General features: G+C 45.8%; 1 protein-coding gene across 1 annotated transcript in view; it reads left to right on the plus strand.

Moving 5' to 3' along the window:
- The window catches only part of IDH3G (isocitrate dehydrogenase (NAD(+)) 3 non-catalytic subunit gamma), a 55,183-nt gene that overhangs the window by 5,125 nt on the left and 34,848 nt on the right, over positions 1-15,210 (plus strand). The window contains exon 2 of the mRNA XM_033920803.1: positions 9,048-9,089. Within this exon, the coding sequence (XP_033776694.1) occupies positions 9,048-9,089 (42 nt within the window). The remainder of the gene's footprint in view (positions 1-9,047; positions 9,090-15,210) is intronic.

Consider the following 15,210-nt stretch of genomic DNA (forward strand, 5'->3'; position numbering starts at 1 on the left):
GGTCTACATCCAAGGAGAACTGAATTGTCTGGCGGACAAACTCAGTCGACTTCTGCAACCGCACGAGTGGACTCTACACTCAGCAGTTCTGCACGAGGTTTTCGCTCGCTGGGGAACGCCACAGGTGGATCTGTTTGCCTCTCCGGAGACACACAAACTACCACTGTATTGTTCTCGGATGTACTCGCGGGATCGTCTGGAGGCGGATGCCTTCCTTCTCGATTGGGAAGGGAGGTTCCTGTATGCATTCCCTCCTTTCCCTCTGATCATGCGAACGTTAGTACATCTAAAATCGTCCACGGCCACGATGATTCTCATAGCACCTCGGTGGCCGCGTCAGCATTGGTTCTCCCTGCTGCTTCAGCTCAGTGCCAGGGAGCCTCTTCTTCTGCCTGTCTTTCCTTCTCTGCTGTCTCAGAGTCAAGGATCCATGTTACATCCCAATCTGCAGTCATTGCACCTGACAGCTTGGTTTCTTGTTCCCTGACTCCTCCGGATCTGTCTCAATCGGTGAGGGAGGTGCTGGAAGCCTCCCGCAAGATCTCGACGAGGCTTTGCTATTCGCAGAAATGGACCAGGTTTTCCACCTGGTGCTCGTCTTTTCACCTGGATCCGGTATCGGTTCCGGTATCCTCGGTTCTGGACTATTTATTCCATTTGTCGCGCTCTGGCTTAAAAACCACTTCGGTGCGTGTTCATCTTAGTGCGATTTCTGCTTTCCACCAACATCTGGATGGACGCCCTCTGTCACTCCATCCCTTGGTGACACGCTTCATGAAAGGGTTACTCAGGGTTTGTCCCCCTCTTAAGCCTCCTCCCGTCGTGTGGAATTTGAATGTGGTTTTAGCTCAACTGATGAAACCCCCCTTTGAGCCACTCAACAAGTCCCTCTTGAAATTTCTGACTAGGAAGGCGGTGTTTCTGATTGCCCTCACCTCCGCTAGGCGGATTGGGGAGTTGCAAGCCTTGGTTGCGGATCCCCCTTTCACCGTCTTCCATCATGACAAGGTGGTTCTCCGCACCCATCCTAAGTTTGTCCCTAAGGTTGTTTCTGATTTCCACCTCAATCAGTCCATTGTCCTTCCTGTGTTCTTTCCCAAGCCCCACTCCCATCCTGGCGAGGCGGCGCTTCACACGCTTGACTGTAAGAGGGCGTTGGCGTATTACCTTCAACGCACCAGGTCTCATCGGAAGGTCCCTCAATTGTTTTTGTCCTTCGATCCCAATCGATTAGGGCATCCAGTTTCCAAGCGCACTCTGTCTAACTGGTTGGCTGCTTGCATTTCCTTTTGCTATGCTCAGGCTGGCCTTCCTCCCCCGGGTCGAGTCACGGGGGACAAGGTCCGAGCGATGGCAGCTTCGATAGCCTTCCTCCGATCCACTCCGATGGAGGACATATGTAAGGCTGCCACTTGGTCTTCGGTTCATACATTCACCTCTCATTACTGTCTGGACACTTTATCCAGGAGTGACGGCCGGTTTGGCCAGTCAGTTTTGCAAAATCTGTTTTCCTAAATTGCCATCCTCCCACCTGCCCTTTTTTGGTTGGCTTGGAGGTCACCCACATGTGAGAATATCATGCCTGCTTGTCCTGGGATAAAGCACAGTTACTTACCGTAACAGGTGTTATCCAGGGACAGCAGGCATATATTCTCACAACCCGCCCGCCTCCCCGGGGATGGCTTCTTTGCTAGTTATGGAACTGAGGACCACGAGGTGGGATGCGCCCTCTAGTGGGCGAGAAGGCATGCACATGCGTGGTGCAGTGTGCAAACTTGAAACTTCAATCAAGTTTGCTTGAAAAGCTGTCCGCGCTGGGGCTCCGTAGATGACGTCACCCCACATGTGAGAATATATGCCTGCTGTCCCTGGATAACACCTGTTACGGTAAGTAACTGTGCTATATGAGTCATGCAGCTGAATTCTGGATGGATTGGAGGGGAGCAAGATGGCTAACCAGAAGGCCTGAGAGCAGCGAGTTGCAGTAGTCTAAGCGCGAGGTGATGAGGGCATGGATAAGTGTTTTGATAGTGTGCTCAGAGAGAAAGAGTTGGATTTTGGTAATACTATAGAGGAAGAAGCAGCAGGTTTTAGCGATATGTTGTATGTGGGTGGTGAAGGAGAGAGAGGAGTCAATGATGATCATTAGATTACGAGCAGACAAAATAGGAAGGATGAGAGTGCTGTCCATAGAGACGGAGAACGAGGGAAGCAGAGAGATGGATTTAGATGGGAAGATGAGCAACTCTGTTTTAGCCATATTCAATTTTAGATGGTGGTGAGACATCCAGGTTGCAGTGTCGGACAGGCAGACTGAGACTTTGGTCTGGATTTCAGTAGAGATATTTGGCACAGAGTTTATAGTTTATATACCTCCGCTATAAGAAAATACATTAATCTTGGCCTAGGTTTGCTCTCAAGATTGCGTGGTTGTATTTGTGGTTCTTTTTAGAGAATGACATGGGGAAAAAATCTGTCCCCGTCACTGCCCTGTCCCCTGCCCACCATCCCCTTCACCACCCCATCACTGCCATTCCCTTTACCGCCCTGTCACCGTCACCACCTTCACCGCCCCGTCACTGTCACTGTCATCCCATTCACCGCCCTCTCATTGTTCCCGCAGCATCCATATAAGCCTCAGTACTGCAATATTTAGGGTTTCAAGGTTTATTAAATATTTGATGAATCGCTATATCTTTATACAAAGCGATGTACATAATAATAAAATAAGTTAAGTTAAAATACATACAGTATATATATAAACATTAGAAGTAAGACAAGACCAACAACAATTGGAAGGGAAGGGGGGTTAAAGTTACATCTGTTATATTGAGAAACACATTTAAGGGAAAAACATTAAGGAGCAAGGGGATTCTTAAAACAAAAATTCATATAATAAAATAAATTTTATATATTAAAAGCCTGTTTAAAAAGAAATGTTTTCAGGGATTTCTTGAAGGAGGAAATGTCTTTTTCAATTTTTATATATTGGGGCAATGAATTCCACCATTGGGGGCCCACTGCAGAGAGCATATCTAATCTACGAGTGCCTATTATTTTTAAAGAGGGAACAACTAATAGATTTTGGGAAGATGATCTAAGTGCGCGTGCGGAACTATGGGGAATTAACATTTTTGAAATGCACTGAGGTTCATTGAATATCAAATTTTTAAATATAAGTAGCAAAACCTTAAACTGTATACGCTGGCAAATAGGGAGCCAATGTGCATCAATGAAAAATGGAGTTACATGGTCGAATTTCCTGGCATCATAGATTAATTTTATAGCAGTGTTTTGAACAATTTGCAGTTGTCGTTTTTCTTTTTGAGTGATATTAAGCAACAAAGAATTGCAATAATCTATTTTTGCTATTACTAAAGAATGAATTAAAATATTGCGAGATTTGGATTCAAGGAATTTGGATATAGATCGAATTAGATGTAATTTATAGAAACAGACTTTAACTATATTGTTGATATGATCTTTAAATTCTAATCTTTCATCAATTATAACTCCTAAGATTTTCAATTTGGGAACAATTTCAATTGGCGTATTATTAAGAAGGAAAGGCGAGTTTAATCTGATGTCTCTTTTCCAATTAAAAATCATAGCTTTTGTTTTATTTATATTTAATGCTAATTTAATATTATTAAGCCAATTTTGAACTAGTTCGAGTTTTATATTTAAAGATTTAATGTCTTCCTGATTTTCAGGATTGAATGGGTGAATTAATTGTATGTCGTCTGCGTATGAAAAAGCAGTAAAGCCAACAGACTGGCACAAATTCAGCTTATTACTTCCTTATAAATCAAAGTTCTGGCTGCTGAACTAGAGAAAGAGATGTTCAGCTGGCAGGGCTTTGTTTATACATTTTTATTAACACAACTAATATACTACTTTATCCTAAAGCAAAAAAAAGAAAAATAAAATAAATAGAATTTTTTTTCTACCTTTGTGTCTGGTTTCTGCTTTCCTCATCTTCTCATTCAATTCCTTCCATCCACTGTGTGTCTTCTCTCTGCGTCTTCCATTTGCTCTGTTACTGTGCTTCTCCCTTCACCCCCCTCCCCCCCATTGGTCTGGAACACATCTTCTTCCCTCCGCTCCCCCATAGTCTGGCATCTGTTTTCTTCCCTTCCAACGTCTTCCCCCACAGTGTCTTCCACATTTCCCTTCACGGTCTGTTCCTCTCCACCCTCCTTCAATGTCTGTTCTATTCCTTTCCACCACCACCCTTCCCTCCCTCCTTTACCATCTGTTCCTTTCTACCACCCTTCAGCTCTTCTCGCGTGGCCTATCTATCTGTCTGTCTACCTCCCTCTTACTTTAGTGGCACGTTACAATTTAATTTGTGCAAGCTGTTGGAGCCTGCGAGCTCGGTCCCCAAACAATCTCGCTTCTGTGTTCCTATTTTCCCCATTTCTAATATCTCCCCTATGTATCTGGCATTGCCCCCCCCTCCCTGTGTCCATATACCATCCCATGGCATATATGTCCCCTTTATGTCTCTGTCCCTATGCCCCCATGCACATAATTTCCCCTCTGTTTCTGTTACCTTCATGTGTCCAGATTTCCCCTCTCTTCCTCTTCCACACCAATGTGTCTCTTCTCTTCAACCCCATCTCTTCTTTCCCTCTTTCTTACCCCCCCCTGCTTCCAGCATCTGGCTAACCTGCCTGTCCTCCCCTTTCTTTCCTGCTGTGGGTTTCTTTCTCTCCCTCTTCATCCCCTTGGCCCAGAATCTCTTTCCCTTTCACTCCCTCCTTCCTAGTTTGAGCCGGGAACATGTGCGGTCCAGCAGCCCCCTCCCGCCCGATTGCAGCGTTCAGTCATCTCCCTCCCTCCACCTCATCTTAGATGCCGAGTTTGACGGCTTTCTTTTTCGCCCAGCCGCACACGTTCAAAAAGCCACACATGCGCGACTGCTCAGTTGTTCAATATTCTGCTCTGATGCAACCGGAAACAGGAAGTTGCAGCAGAGCAGAAAATTGAACAACTTGAGCAGCCGCACATGCGTGTCTTTTTGAAAGCGTGCGGCTGGGTAAAAAAGAAAGCCGGCAAACTCTGCGTCTAAGATGAGGTGGAGGGAGGGAGATGGCGGAATGCTGCAATCAGGCAGGTGGGGGTTGCTGGATCGCGCGATCCTTGATTGCCTCACTGCAGAGACAAGACCATTCACTGCTCCACGGGGCGGTGAATGGCCTTGTCCCCGCAGCGACCCCTATTTTTTCTTTCCCCGTTTCGGCAGGTTACCCGCGGCTACTCGCAGCTAGCCGGGGGTAACAACCACCGTGTCATTCTCTAGTTCTTTTCTTAAAGAAATAAAACTACAAATCCCTGCATGAGGTGAGTTAAAACTAGGACTGAATCAATTTGTGCTGAAAAATTGGATCCAATTGGAAAACCGTTTTCATGGCTCAGTTGTAAACTACTACCGACCCCCATCCCCATCACTGACAACACTGTCCAACAAATGACTTAAAACAGGTGTGGCTTAGGGAACTAAGGCCAGTGCCTGACGAACTTCTACAGTGATTGAGGGTACTGTACATTAGAGAATGACACGGGGACAAAATTTGTCTCTGCCCCATCCCTATGAGCTTGTCTCCATCCCATCCCCGCGAGCTCGGTCTCCGTCCCCACAAACCATCCAAACAAGCCTTGAATAGTTTTATACTGAACTTATTTTATAAAAATATAAAAAGAAACAATATTCTGAACAGTTGTCATTTTATACATCAAAGTTCTGGCTGCTGAACTAGAGAAAGAGATGGTCAGCTGGCAGGGTTTTGTTTATAAATGTTTATCAACACAACTAATATACTACTTTATCCTAAAGCAAAAAAAAAGAAAATAAATAGATTTTTTTTTCTACCTTTATTGTCTGATTTCTGCTTTCCTCATCTTCTCATTCAATTCCTTCCATTCACTGTTTGCCTTCTCTCTGCCTCTTCCATATGCTCTATTACTGTGCCTCTCCCTTCCATTTCTCCCTCCCCATTGGTCTGGCACCCATCTTCTTCCCTCCGCTCCCTCCATAGTCTGACATCTGTCTTCTTCTTCCCTTCCAACGTCTTCTCCCCACTTTCTCTTCCCTATTTCCCTTCATAAGAACATAAGAATTGCCGCTGCTGGGTCAGACCAGTGGTTCATCGTGCCCAGCAGTCCGCTCACATGGTGGCCCTTAGGTCAAAGACCAGTGCCCTAACTGAGACTAGCCTTATTTGTGAACATTCTGGTTCAGCAGGAACTTATCTGACTTTATCTGTTCCTCTCCACCCCCCTTCAGCACCCTTTGCGTGGTCCAGCAGCCCCCCTCTCTTCCTCCCCCTTATCCTCGTGGCGATTTTTTCTTCTTTTTTTTTGCGGTATGCTGCAATCCTTTATTGCCATAGCATTACAAGGGCAGAACAGGCCGGACTTCAAACAGAATACAAGCACACTGCCATGGTATGTAACAAGAAGCTCCACCATTCCGTCAGTCCTACAGCTTCCTCCCTCTTCATCACACCAAGGGAGCAGGAGAGTAGGTTTTGATACTGCCATTAGTGCAAAGTCCTCCGTGAGTGAGAGCAGAATACAAGACATACCATGGTGATTTTTAATTTTCTTTCTACAAGCAGCCGGAGCCTTGCAGTCGCGGCTGCCGGAAACCTCCTCTGACGCAACTTCCTGTTTCCGTCAGAGGAGAGCTTTCCGGCAGCCACACGCGACTTCAAGACTCCAGCTGTTTCACAAAGGGAAGAGATGGTTGGATGGCAGTGGCGGCGATCAGTGACCGCGCGGGTTCCCTCCCTTAACTACGGAGACAAGGCCATTCACTAGCCGCGGGTAACAACCACCGTGTCATTCTCTACTGTACATCTCAAAGGGTTTGAGAAAACACCTTGGTGTTGAGATTAGCAAGTTTAAATACTGTTAGCAATACCTTTGATTATAAAAGATTGCTCCAAGACATAGGTGGTTGGCATGATAACATAAATTACATAATTACATAAATTACATAAAAAGCCTTTCGGTTCTTTGCAGTTTACAAAAGAAGTGGACTGACCATTGTCAGTGAACTACAACATAATTTAGGCATAAGCAGTTAACAGTAGAATTACAAGGAAGAATTATAAGAATTTAGAGAAAAGGGGTGTTTTTATAAGCTTTCTAAAGTGCATGAAAAGAGGCTGATATTCTAACCATTTTGACTCAGTTCTGGATCTCTGGAAGTGGCTTGGTATGATAAGAGTCTCTTAATGAACCTTTTCTGAGTGCAATCTTTGACCGAGAGGCAAATTACCAACCGTTGTTTAAGCATGAATGTGTATAACATGCATAACGTGACCATTTATTTTTTTCATCAAAAGGGGACATCTATTAATTGTCAGTCCCGCCCCCAATCCCGCCCTAGCCCCGCCCCAATCCCACCCTAGCCCCACCCCTGCTCTAGCCCCACCCCCAATCCCACCCCCAATTTCTTCCATTCATTTTTCATGTACACATATCTTATTAATTCATAATGGTAACCATAAAAAATTTTTTAAAACACTATACGCAGAGAAAATGTTAATTATCATTTATATTTGGGGGGGTTTTCAAAGATGTCAAGGCAAATGACTTTCAAATATGCAATGTCACCTTGTAACTAAAGAAAAATAGTCAAATATAGTGCAAAATATAGACAGCAGATATAAATTCTCAAAACTGACATGTTTTGATCACTAAACTGAAAATAAAATCATTTTTCCTATCTTTGTTGTCTTGTGATTTCATGAGTCTCTGGTTGCGTTTCCTTCTGTCTGTGTATCCTTTCTTTTGTTTCTTTCTTTCTGCACTCAGGCCCAACAATTGTCCCTTTCTATTCCCTCCATCCTTCCTTCCCATGTCCTTAGTGCCCCTTCCTATGTCTTTAGTGTCCCCAGTGCCTCCTTCCCATGTCCTTAGTGCCCCCAGTGCCTCCATCCTGTGTCATTAGTGCCCCCAGTGCCTCCATCCTGTGTCATTAGTGCCCCCAGTGCCTCCGTCCTGTGTCATTAGTGCCCCTTCCTGTCTTTAGTGCCCCCAGTGCCTCCTTCCCATGTCCTTAATGCCCCTTCCTGTCCTTAGTGCCCCCAGTGCTTCCTTCCCATGAATTTAGTGCCCACAGTTTCTCCTTCCCAAGTCCTTAGTGCCCCTTCCCATGTCTTTAGTGCCCCAAGTGCCTCCTTCCCATGTCTTTAGTGCCCCCAGTGCCTCCTTCCTATGTCCCTCTCACTGCCTTCCACACTTTGTTCCACCCCCACCCCCCAAGCCAGCCTGCCTGCCTGTCTACCTCTCTCCCTCCCTCCCTGGCCAAAGCCAGCCTGCTTGCCTGCCTGCCTATCTCCTTCCCTCCCTGCCGCAAAAAAAAAAAAAAAAGCCTGCCTCGGTCTGCTGCTCTTACCACCCTGCAGCTGCTAAACCCGACAGGAAGTTTTCTTTCCGACGTCAATTCTGATGTCAGAGAGGACGTTCTGGGTCAGCCAGGTAGCGATTGGCTGGCCCAGAACGTCCTCTCCGACGTCAGAATTGATGTCGGAAAGAAGACTTCCTGTCGGGTTTAGCAGCTGCAGGGCGGTAAGAGCAGCAGACCGAGGGAGGCTTTTTTTTTTGCGGCAGGGAGGGTCAGGAAGTGATCGCCTGTCCTGTTGTCCCCGAGCACAGCTTCGGGACGCTGTCCCTGAAAACAGGACATTTTGGTGTCCCGAAGCTGTGTGTGGGGACAACGGGACAGGAGGTCTGAAAATAGGACCATCCCGTTCAAACGGGACGTATGGTCACCTTAAACATGCACAGAGTGGCAGGCGCTGCTTCACCTTTTTTAGGCAGACTGGATGGACCATGAAGGTCTTTATCTGCCATCATTTACTATGTACTGTATTATGTGACCTCAGACAGAAGCCACTTTATCTCCTTTTACTTTAGGTTACATAACTATAACTGAATAGCAGTGGCAAGGTTTACAATTGAGGAGTTTATAAGGTAATGTGCACATTTCCTTCACAATGATGCTTTTACTGGATTCTTTTCTTTTCCCTCAGGTTGTGGTTAGCAGTGCAGTTAACTGGAGGAGTTACTCTTCAGTAAGTAATATAGCTTTATTTGCATGCAAAACAGAATCACCTGGGACAGCTTACCAATTTGATCCTATGTAATGCACCATTATACAAGCATGGGGTTTCATAATCTAATCTCCTCTGACATTTGTGCCCACTACATTACAGCAGACATACATTTCTCACCTTGTATCTGTACAATAAATAATGAACAAGATTAAATATTCTCAAACATTAAAACCAACTAACACATTCCTATACATAGGTGAAACAAATCACCATCCTCAAATTAATTTATTATGAGGGTTATTCAAAGCACTGAGCAACAAGCTATATCTTTATTTTTTTTCTAAAAACATAGCTAAGGTTACTCGGTTTGCGGCAACTTAGGTGGACTCTTTCAATAGACCATGGTCCTTCAGAGTAGAGAATGATACAGGGACAAATTTTTCCCTGTCCCCATGGGAACTCATTGTCCTGTCCCGGCAAGTTCTTTTCCTGTCCCTGCCCCATTCCTGCAAGCTCTGTCATCTGCACAAGCCTCAAACACTTTAAAATCATAAGTGTTTGAGGCTTGTGTGGTTAAGGCAGAGTTTACAGGAATGTGGCAGGGACAGTGACAAAACTCACAGGTACGGGGAAATGGAGTTCTTGTGGTGACGGGGACAAATTTGTCCCCATGTCATTCTCTATTTCAGAGTTCATTCCCAAGTAGTTATTAATCTAAGCAAAAGTAGGTTAGAATAGATTCTAGTCTTATCCAGAAATTGGTGCAGTATAGCTGCAGTATTCTGCCAAAATTTTTCTTTACAGCCGTCCAAATGAGACAGGATTACAGCTTACATTTCTCCTAAATGTGGCAAATTTGACATAGTAGATGCAAATTCGCAAAATATTTTTTTAAACTATAAGATCCACTTGCAGCTCCGCCAGCAACCTAAAATCAACACCACTACCCATACTGTATATAGTGGAGCTTAAATCTAGTCTCTCTAACCTTCGACCCTTTCAGGAATATACTTCCTAGGCTCTCTTATTGAGAGCAATTTTGGTTTGGTCAAATTAAATTTGAGGAAGTTTCTTCACATCCAATTTTCCACCCTCCAGTTACCATTTCTCCAAGAAATCATAGGTCAGTTCACAGAAATTGTTCATCTGAATAAAGATATAAACATTATCAGCATAGATAAAATGGACCACCCCTAATTCTTTAAGTAAGGAACGTGATGTCCAAGGATAAAGAGGATAGGAAACCTGGGAGACACCCCATCTTACTTGTCTATTATGAGAAATCTGTTCCCCCAGTTTTAGGAAAGTCTCAAACAAATGAAGAACTACCCCAGATATTCCTAGGATAAGCAGCATAAAATCTGTTTTACTACTTGGGACCTGGATTGGTCACTGTTGGAAACAGGATACTGGGCTTGATGGACCTTAGGTCTGTTCTAGTATGGCAATTCTTATGTTCTTATGTAAGTCTATATCACTGAACCTAATTAACATCAGATCATGGTCAACCAGACCAAACACAGTAGAAAGATCCAGTCAAAATATATATTTCTTGTACAATCCCACTTTATTCTGGGACCAGTGGGTTATTTCTGTCTACCCACCAGGCCTTTGTAGGAAGTCTAAAACTTCAGAGACTTAAACCCCTCCCCCCTCTTACCTCATCACTGTTCCTGTATTCTCAGTCTTTCTTCCTACAAGCCAAGCTGTAGAAGCTTATCTTTTTTGCTTGTGTTTCATTTCGCGTAATTTCAGTTTTTGTGTTTGCGGTTTTTGCCGTTGTGCTGTGGAGGTTCTCTGCTGGGACATCCTTGACTTGACCTTTGGAAAAGTCTGCCTCTTGTGGGGGGGGGGGCAGTTCCCTGCTTGTCAGTAAGCCCCCTGGACATCCTGCACATCAGATCAGACCTCAGAGACTGTTCCCTTGGGAGTTTGCTCACCCCAGGTTCGTCCAATAGTGGGTAGAGCGCAGGCTGAGCGGTTCAATGGAGGCACGCCTGGGATTGGAGCTAGACTGCGTTCCTCTGCCAGATGTCTGTGCCACGTGTCTGAGAGTGGCAGAGGTATCCGGCCATAGAGGTCAGGCTGGTGGGGCAGTCAGAAGATTTGAAATCCAGATTTTCAGTTCTTTGAGACAGAGGATCTCCCTGTGAGCTGTTTCAGCTCTGCAGTGTTTTCCTTTTTTTTTTTTTTTTATTTATCATATTTTATACATTACCATTTATACAAATAATAACAATAAGAAAGGAATTTTACCAAAAAGAAAAACAACAAGTGTAGCCCTATAAGGGTCCTCTATATAATTTTCTCTAGTCCACATTAGCTCTGCAGTGTTTTCCATTCAGCACATGTCACACTGAGTACAGGCTGACAGCCTGAATCAGCAATTTTGGGGGGGTGTCTTAAAAAAGGATTTTGGGGTGGTTTCCCTATAAGCCCTACCCCTCCCCATTTCTAAAATCCTTGGTTTTCCCAGGCTGTTTTAGTGAAAATCGGCACCCACAGAGGACATCTTGGATTTTTCCCGATTTGGATTTAAACTTATTTTTCATACTTCCAAGATTCGTTTTTGAAAGAAAACAACATAGATGGCCTCCCCAGGGCAGAATGGGCTGGATCCATACCTCATTTGCAGTGGATAGTTGTTGGATGTGCAGCCGTGTTCCACATACATTGCGGCTCGCGAGGGGTGCGAGGCTTGCCTGGATTCAGTGCCTTAGACCTTCAAGGAGGGTCTTCTAGCACCTTCTGCCCCGACTCCTGCGAAAATGGCGTCGGGGAGAGGGGCCAGGGGAGTGCGCTGGCGACATTTCAGCAAAACGCAAGCGCATCTCTGGCGATAAGCCTCGGAAATCCTCCAAACAGTCCAAAACTAATGTACAGAGGTTGGCTCTTGCTGCGGAGGATGGATTTTCCCCAGAATTTGTTAATATGCTTTATCATGCATACTTAATTAAAAAGTCTCCCTTTGCCAGCCTCTGTGCTGATCACAGGACCTCCTGCTTGGTGGACCAGGGTCTTTTCTCCTGCCTCCCTTCGGGGGTGCTGGCAGGTAGGCTGGTTGTGCCCACGGTTGCTCCAGTCACTCTTTCCATGTTTTCGCCTGTGCTACCGGGCGCTGATAAAGGACTGCATCATTGATCACCTTGACAGACACAGTCTGATGAGGACCAGCCAGCACACTTTCAGCAAAGGCAAATCTTGTTTGACGAACTTGCTGCACTTTTTCGAGGGAGTAAACAGGCAAATATTCAAGGACGACCCGGTCGACGTTGTATATCTGGATTTTCAGAAGTCGTTCGACAAGGTTCCACATGAACGACTACTTTGGAAAATTGCAAGCCATAGAATCAAGGGTGAAATACGTGAATTAAAAACTGTCTGGAGCATAGGAAACGGAGAGTGGGGGTAAATGGACAATACTTGGACTGGAAAAGCGTTACGAGTGGAGTGCTTGGACCCATGCTCTTCAACATATTCTTAAACGACCTGGAAATTGGTACGACGATCGAGGTGATTAAATTTGAAGATGATACGAAGCTATTCAGACTAGTGAAGATACAGAAGGATTGCGAAGACCTGCAACGTGGCATAAACACACTCGAGAAATGGGCCATGACATGGAAATGAGGTTTAACATGGATAAGTGTAAGGTGATGCATGTCGGTAACAAAAATCTTATACACGAATACAGGATGTCCGGTGCAGTACTCGGAGAGACCCCCATGAAAGAGACTTGGGAGTAATTGTCGATGAAGCATCTGCGCAGTGCATGGCAGTGAAAAGGGCGAACAGAATGCTAGGAATGATTAAGAAGGGGATCATGAACAGATCGGAGAAGGTTATCATACTGCTGTACCGGGCCATGATACACCCCCACCTGGAATACTGCATCCATTGGTCGCCGTACATGAAGAAGGACACAGTACTACTCGAAAGGGTCCAGAGAAGAGCGACTAAAATGGTTAAGGGGCTGAAGGAGTTGCCGTATAGTGAGAGATTAGAGAAACTGGTCCTCTTCTCCCTTGAAAAGAGGAGACTGAGAGGAGACATAATCAAAACATTCAAGATAATGAAAGAAATAGACTTAGTAGATAAAGACAGGATGTTCACCCTCTCCAAGGTAGAGAGAATGAGAGGGCACTCTCTAAAGTTAAAAGGGAATAGATTCCGTACAAACGTAAGGAAGTTCTTTACCCAGAGAGTGGTAGAAAACTGTAACGCTCTTCCGGAGGCTGTTATGGGGAAAATACCCTCCAGGGATTCAAGACAAAGTTAGACAAGTTCCTTCTGAACCAGAATGTACGCAGGTAAGGCTAGTCTCAGTTAGGGCACTGGTCTATGACCTAAGGGCCACCGCGGGAGCGGACTGCTGGGCATGATGGACCATTGGTCTGACCCAGCAGCGGCAATTCTTATTTTCAGGACCAATGTGTAGATTTTGTCCTTAAGCGTCTGGGTGTCCTAGTTCACCTATATCTGGACAACTGGTTGATAAGGGCTCTCTCGCTGTCTGAGGGGCATCAAGCTGTTCATCAGGTGGTGCAGTTGTTTCAGTGTCTGATCTAGGTGATCAACTTTAGGAAGAGTCACCTCGAGCAGACAGACACAGGATCTGGAATACCTGGGAGTTTGGTTTCACACAGGACAGAACAAAATGTTCCTATCTGTCTCCTGTCAGGAGAAGCTTTGACAGATTGTCGGGGACCTTCTGGCCACTCCAATTCTGACGGCATGGCAGTACCTCCAAGTTCTAGGGACCATGGTGGCAGCGATCGATGTGGTCCCTTGGGCCAGAGATTGTCTGCTTCTGCTGCAGGATGCTCTACTTATGTGCTGGAATCCCTAGCAGGACCCATTATATGCAGCCCTGCCATGAACGACCGTGGCGCAGAACAGGTTTGCATGGTGGTTGCAACCCCTCTCGCTTTCCAGGAGCATTCCCCTCCAGATCTTGGATTGGGTGATTCTGTCTACAGATGCGAATCTCAAAGGCTTGGGAGTGGTGTGTATGACTGTCCCTGTTCAGGGCCAGTGGGTGCCCTCAGAGCGCAAGTCGTTGATCAATTGCCTGGAGCTTCGGGCAATTCGGCTGGCTTTTCTCCATTTCGAGGGTCGCCTGCATCATCGAGCTATCCATGTCTTCTCCAACAATGCTACGGCAGTGGCTTACATCAGTCAGCAGGAGGGCACAAGGAGTCTCTTCCTGTGTGTGGAGGCTCAGATTCTCTTTTGGTGGGCAGAGAGACATCTTATGGTGCTGTCTGCGACATACGTGGTAGGAGTGGAAAATCTTCAAGCAGATTTTCTGACTTCAGATGCTGGACCCCAGAGAGTGAAACCTGTCTCAAGGAGCGTTTGATTACATAGTGGATCAGTGGGGGTGTCCCACATTTGATTTCATGGCAACTTTGGCCAACAAGAAAACTGATTGATTCTTCAATCGTTGCAAGGTCGGCAGCGAAGGCCTGGACACTTTGGTTCAGCCCTGCCCACGGGAAGGACTCCTCTGTTTTTCCTCCTTGGCCCATGATAGGGAGTCTGTTGGGGCAGATAGTGACCTACAGAGGTCTAATGATCCTGGTTACATTAGTTTGGCCAAGGCGGCTGTGGTATGCCAACTTTGTGCAGCTCCAGTAGGATTGGGGATTCTCACCTTCTCATACAGGGTCCGATTGTGATGTAGGATCCGGACCACTTTGGCCTTACAGCATGGCTCTTGAGCAAGCAGCCTTAACTAGTCGGGGCTATTCTTCGGCTATGATTGCCAAGTTGCTTCACAGCAAAAGGAAGTCCACAGTAGCAGCCTATGCAAAGGCTTGGAGGTGTTACCAGGCCTAGTGCACCCCGAGACAGGTGAATCTGCCTCTTCTATCGATTCCTTGGGTCCTGGAGTTTCTGCAGGATGACCTGAAGAAGGGCCTAGCGGTGACTTCGCTCTAGTGCAGATTGCCAGTCTTTTGTTTATGGGCCCTCCTTCTTTGAAGGGCTCATTGGCAGATCATCTGGATGTGGCTTGTTTTCTATGAGGCACTCTGCAACTTAGGCCTTCCTTGCGCCTTCCCTTTCCAACCTGGAATCTTAATCTCGTTCTCTGCTCTCTGGCTTGTCCGCTGTATGAGCCTCTGGAGCAGGTGTC

The sequence above is a fragment of the Geotrypetes seraphini genome, chromosome 1 (assembly GCF_902459505.1).
Source record: "Geotrypetes seraphini chromosome 1, aGeoSer1.1, whole genome shotgun sequence".
Classification (NCBI taxonomy): Eukaryota; Metazoa; Chordata; class Amphibia; order Gymnophiona; family Dermophiidae; genus Geotrypetes; species Geotrypetes seraphini.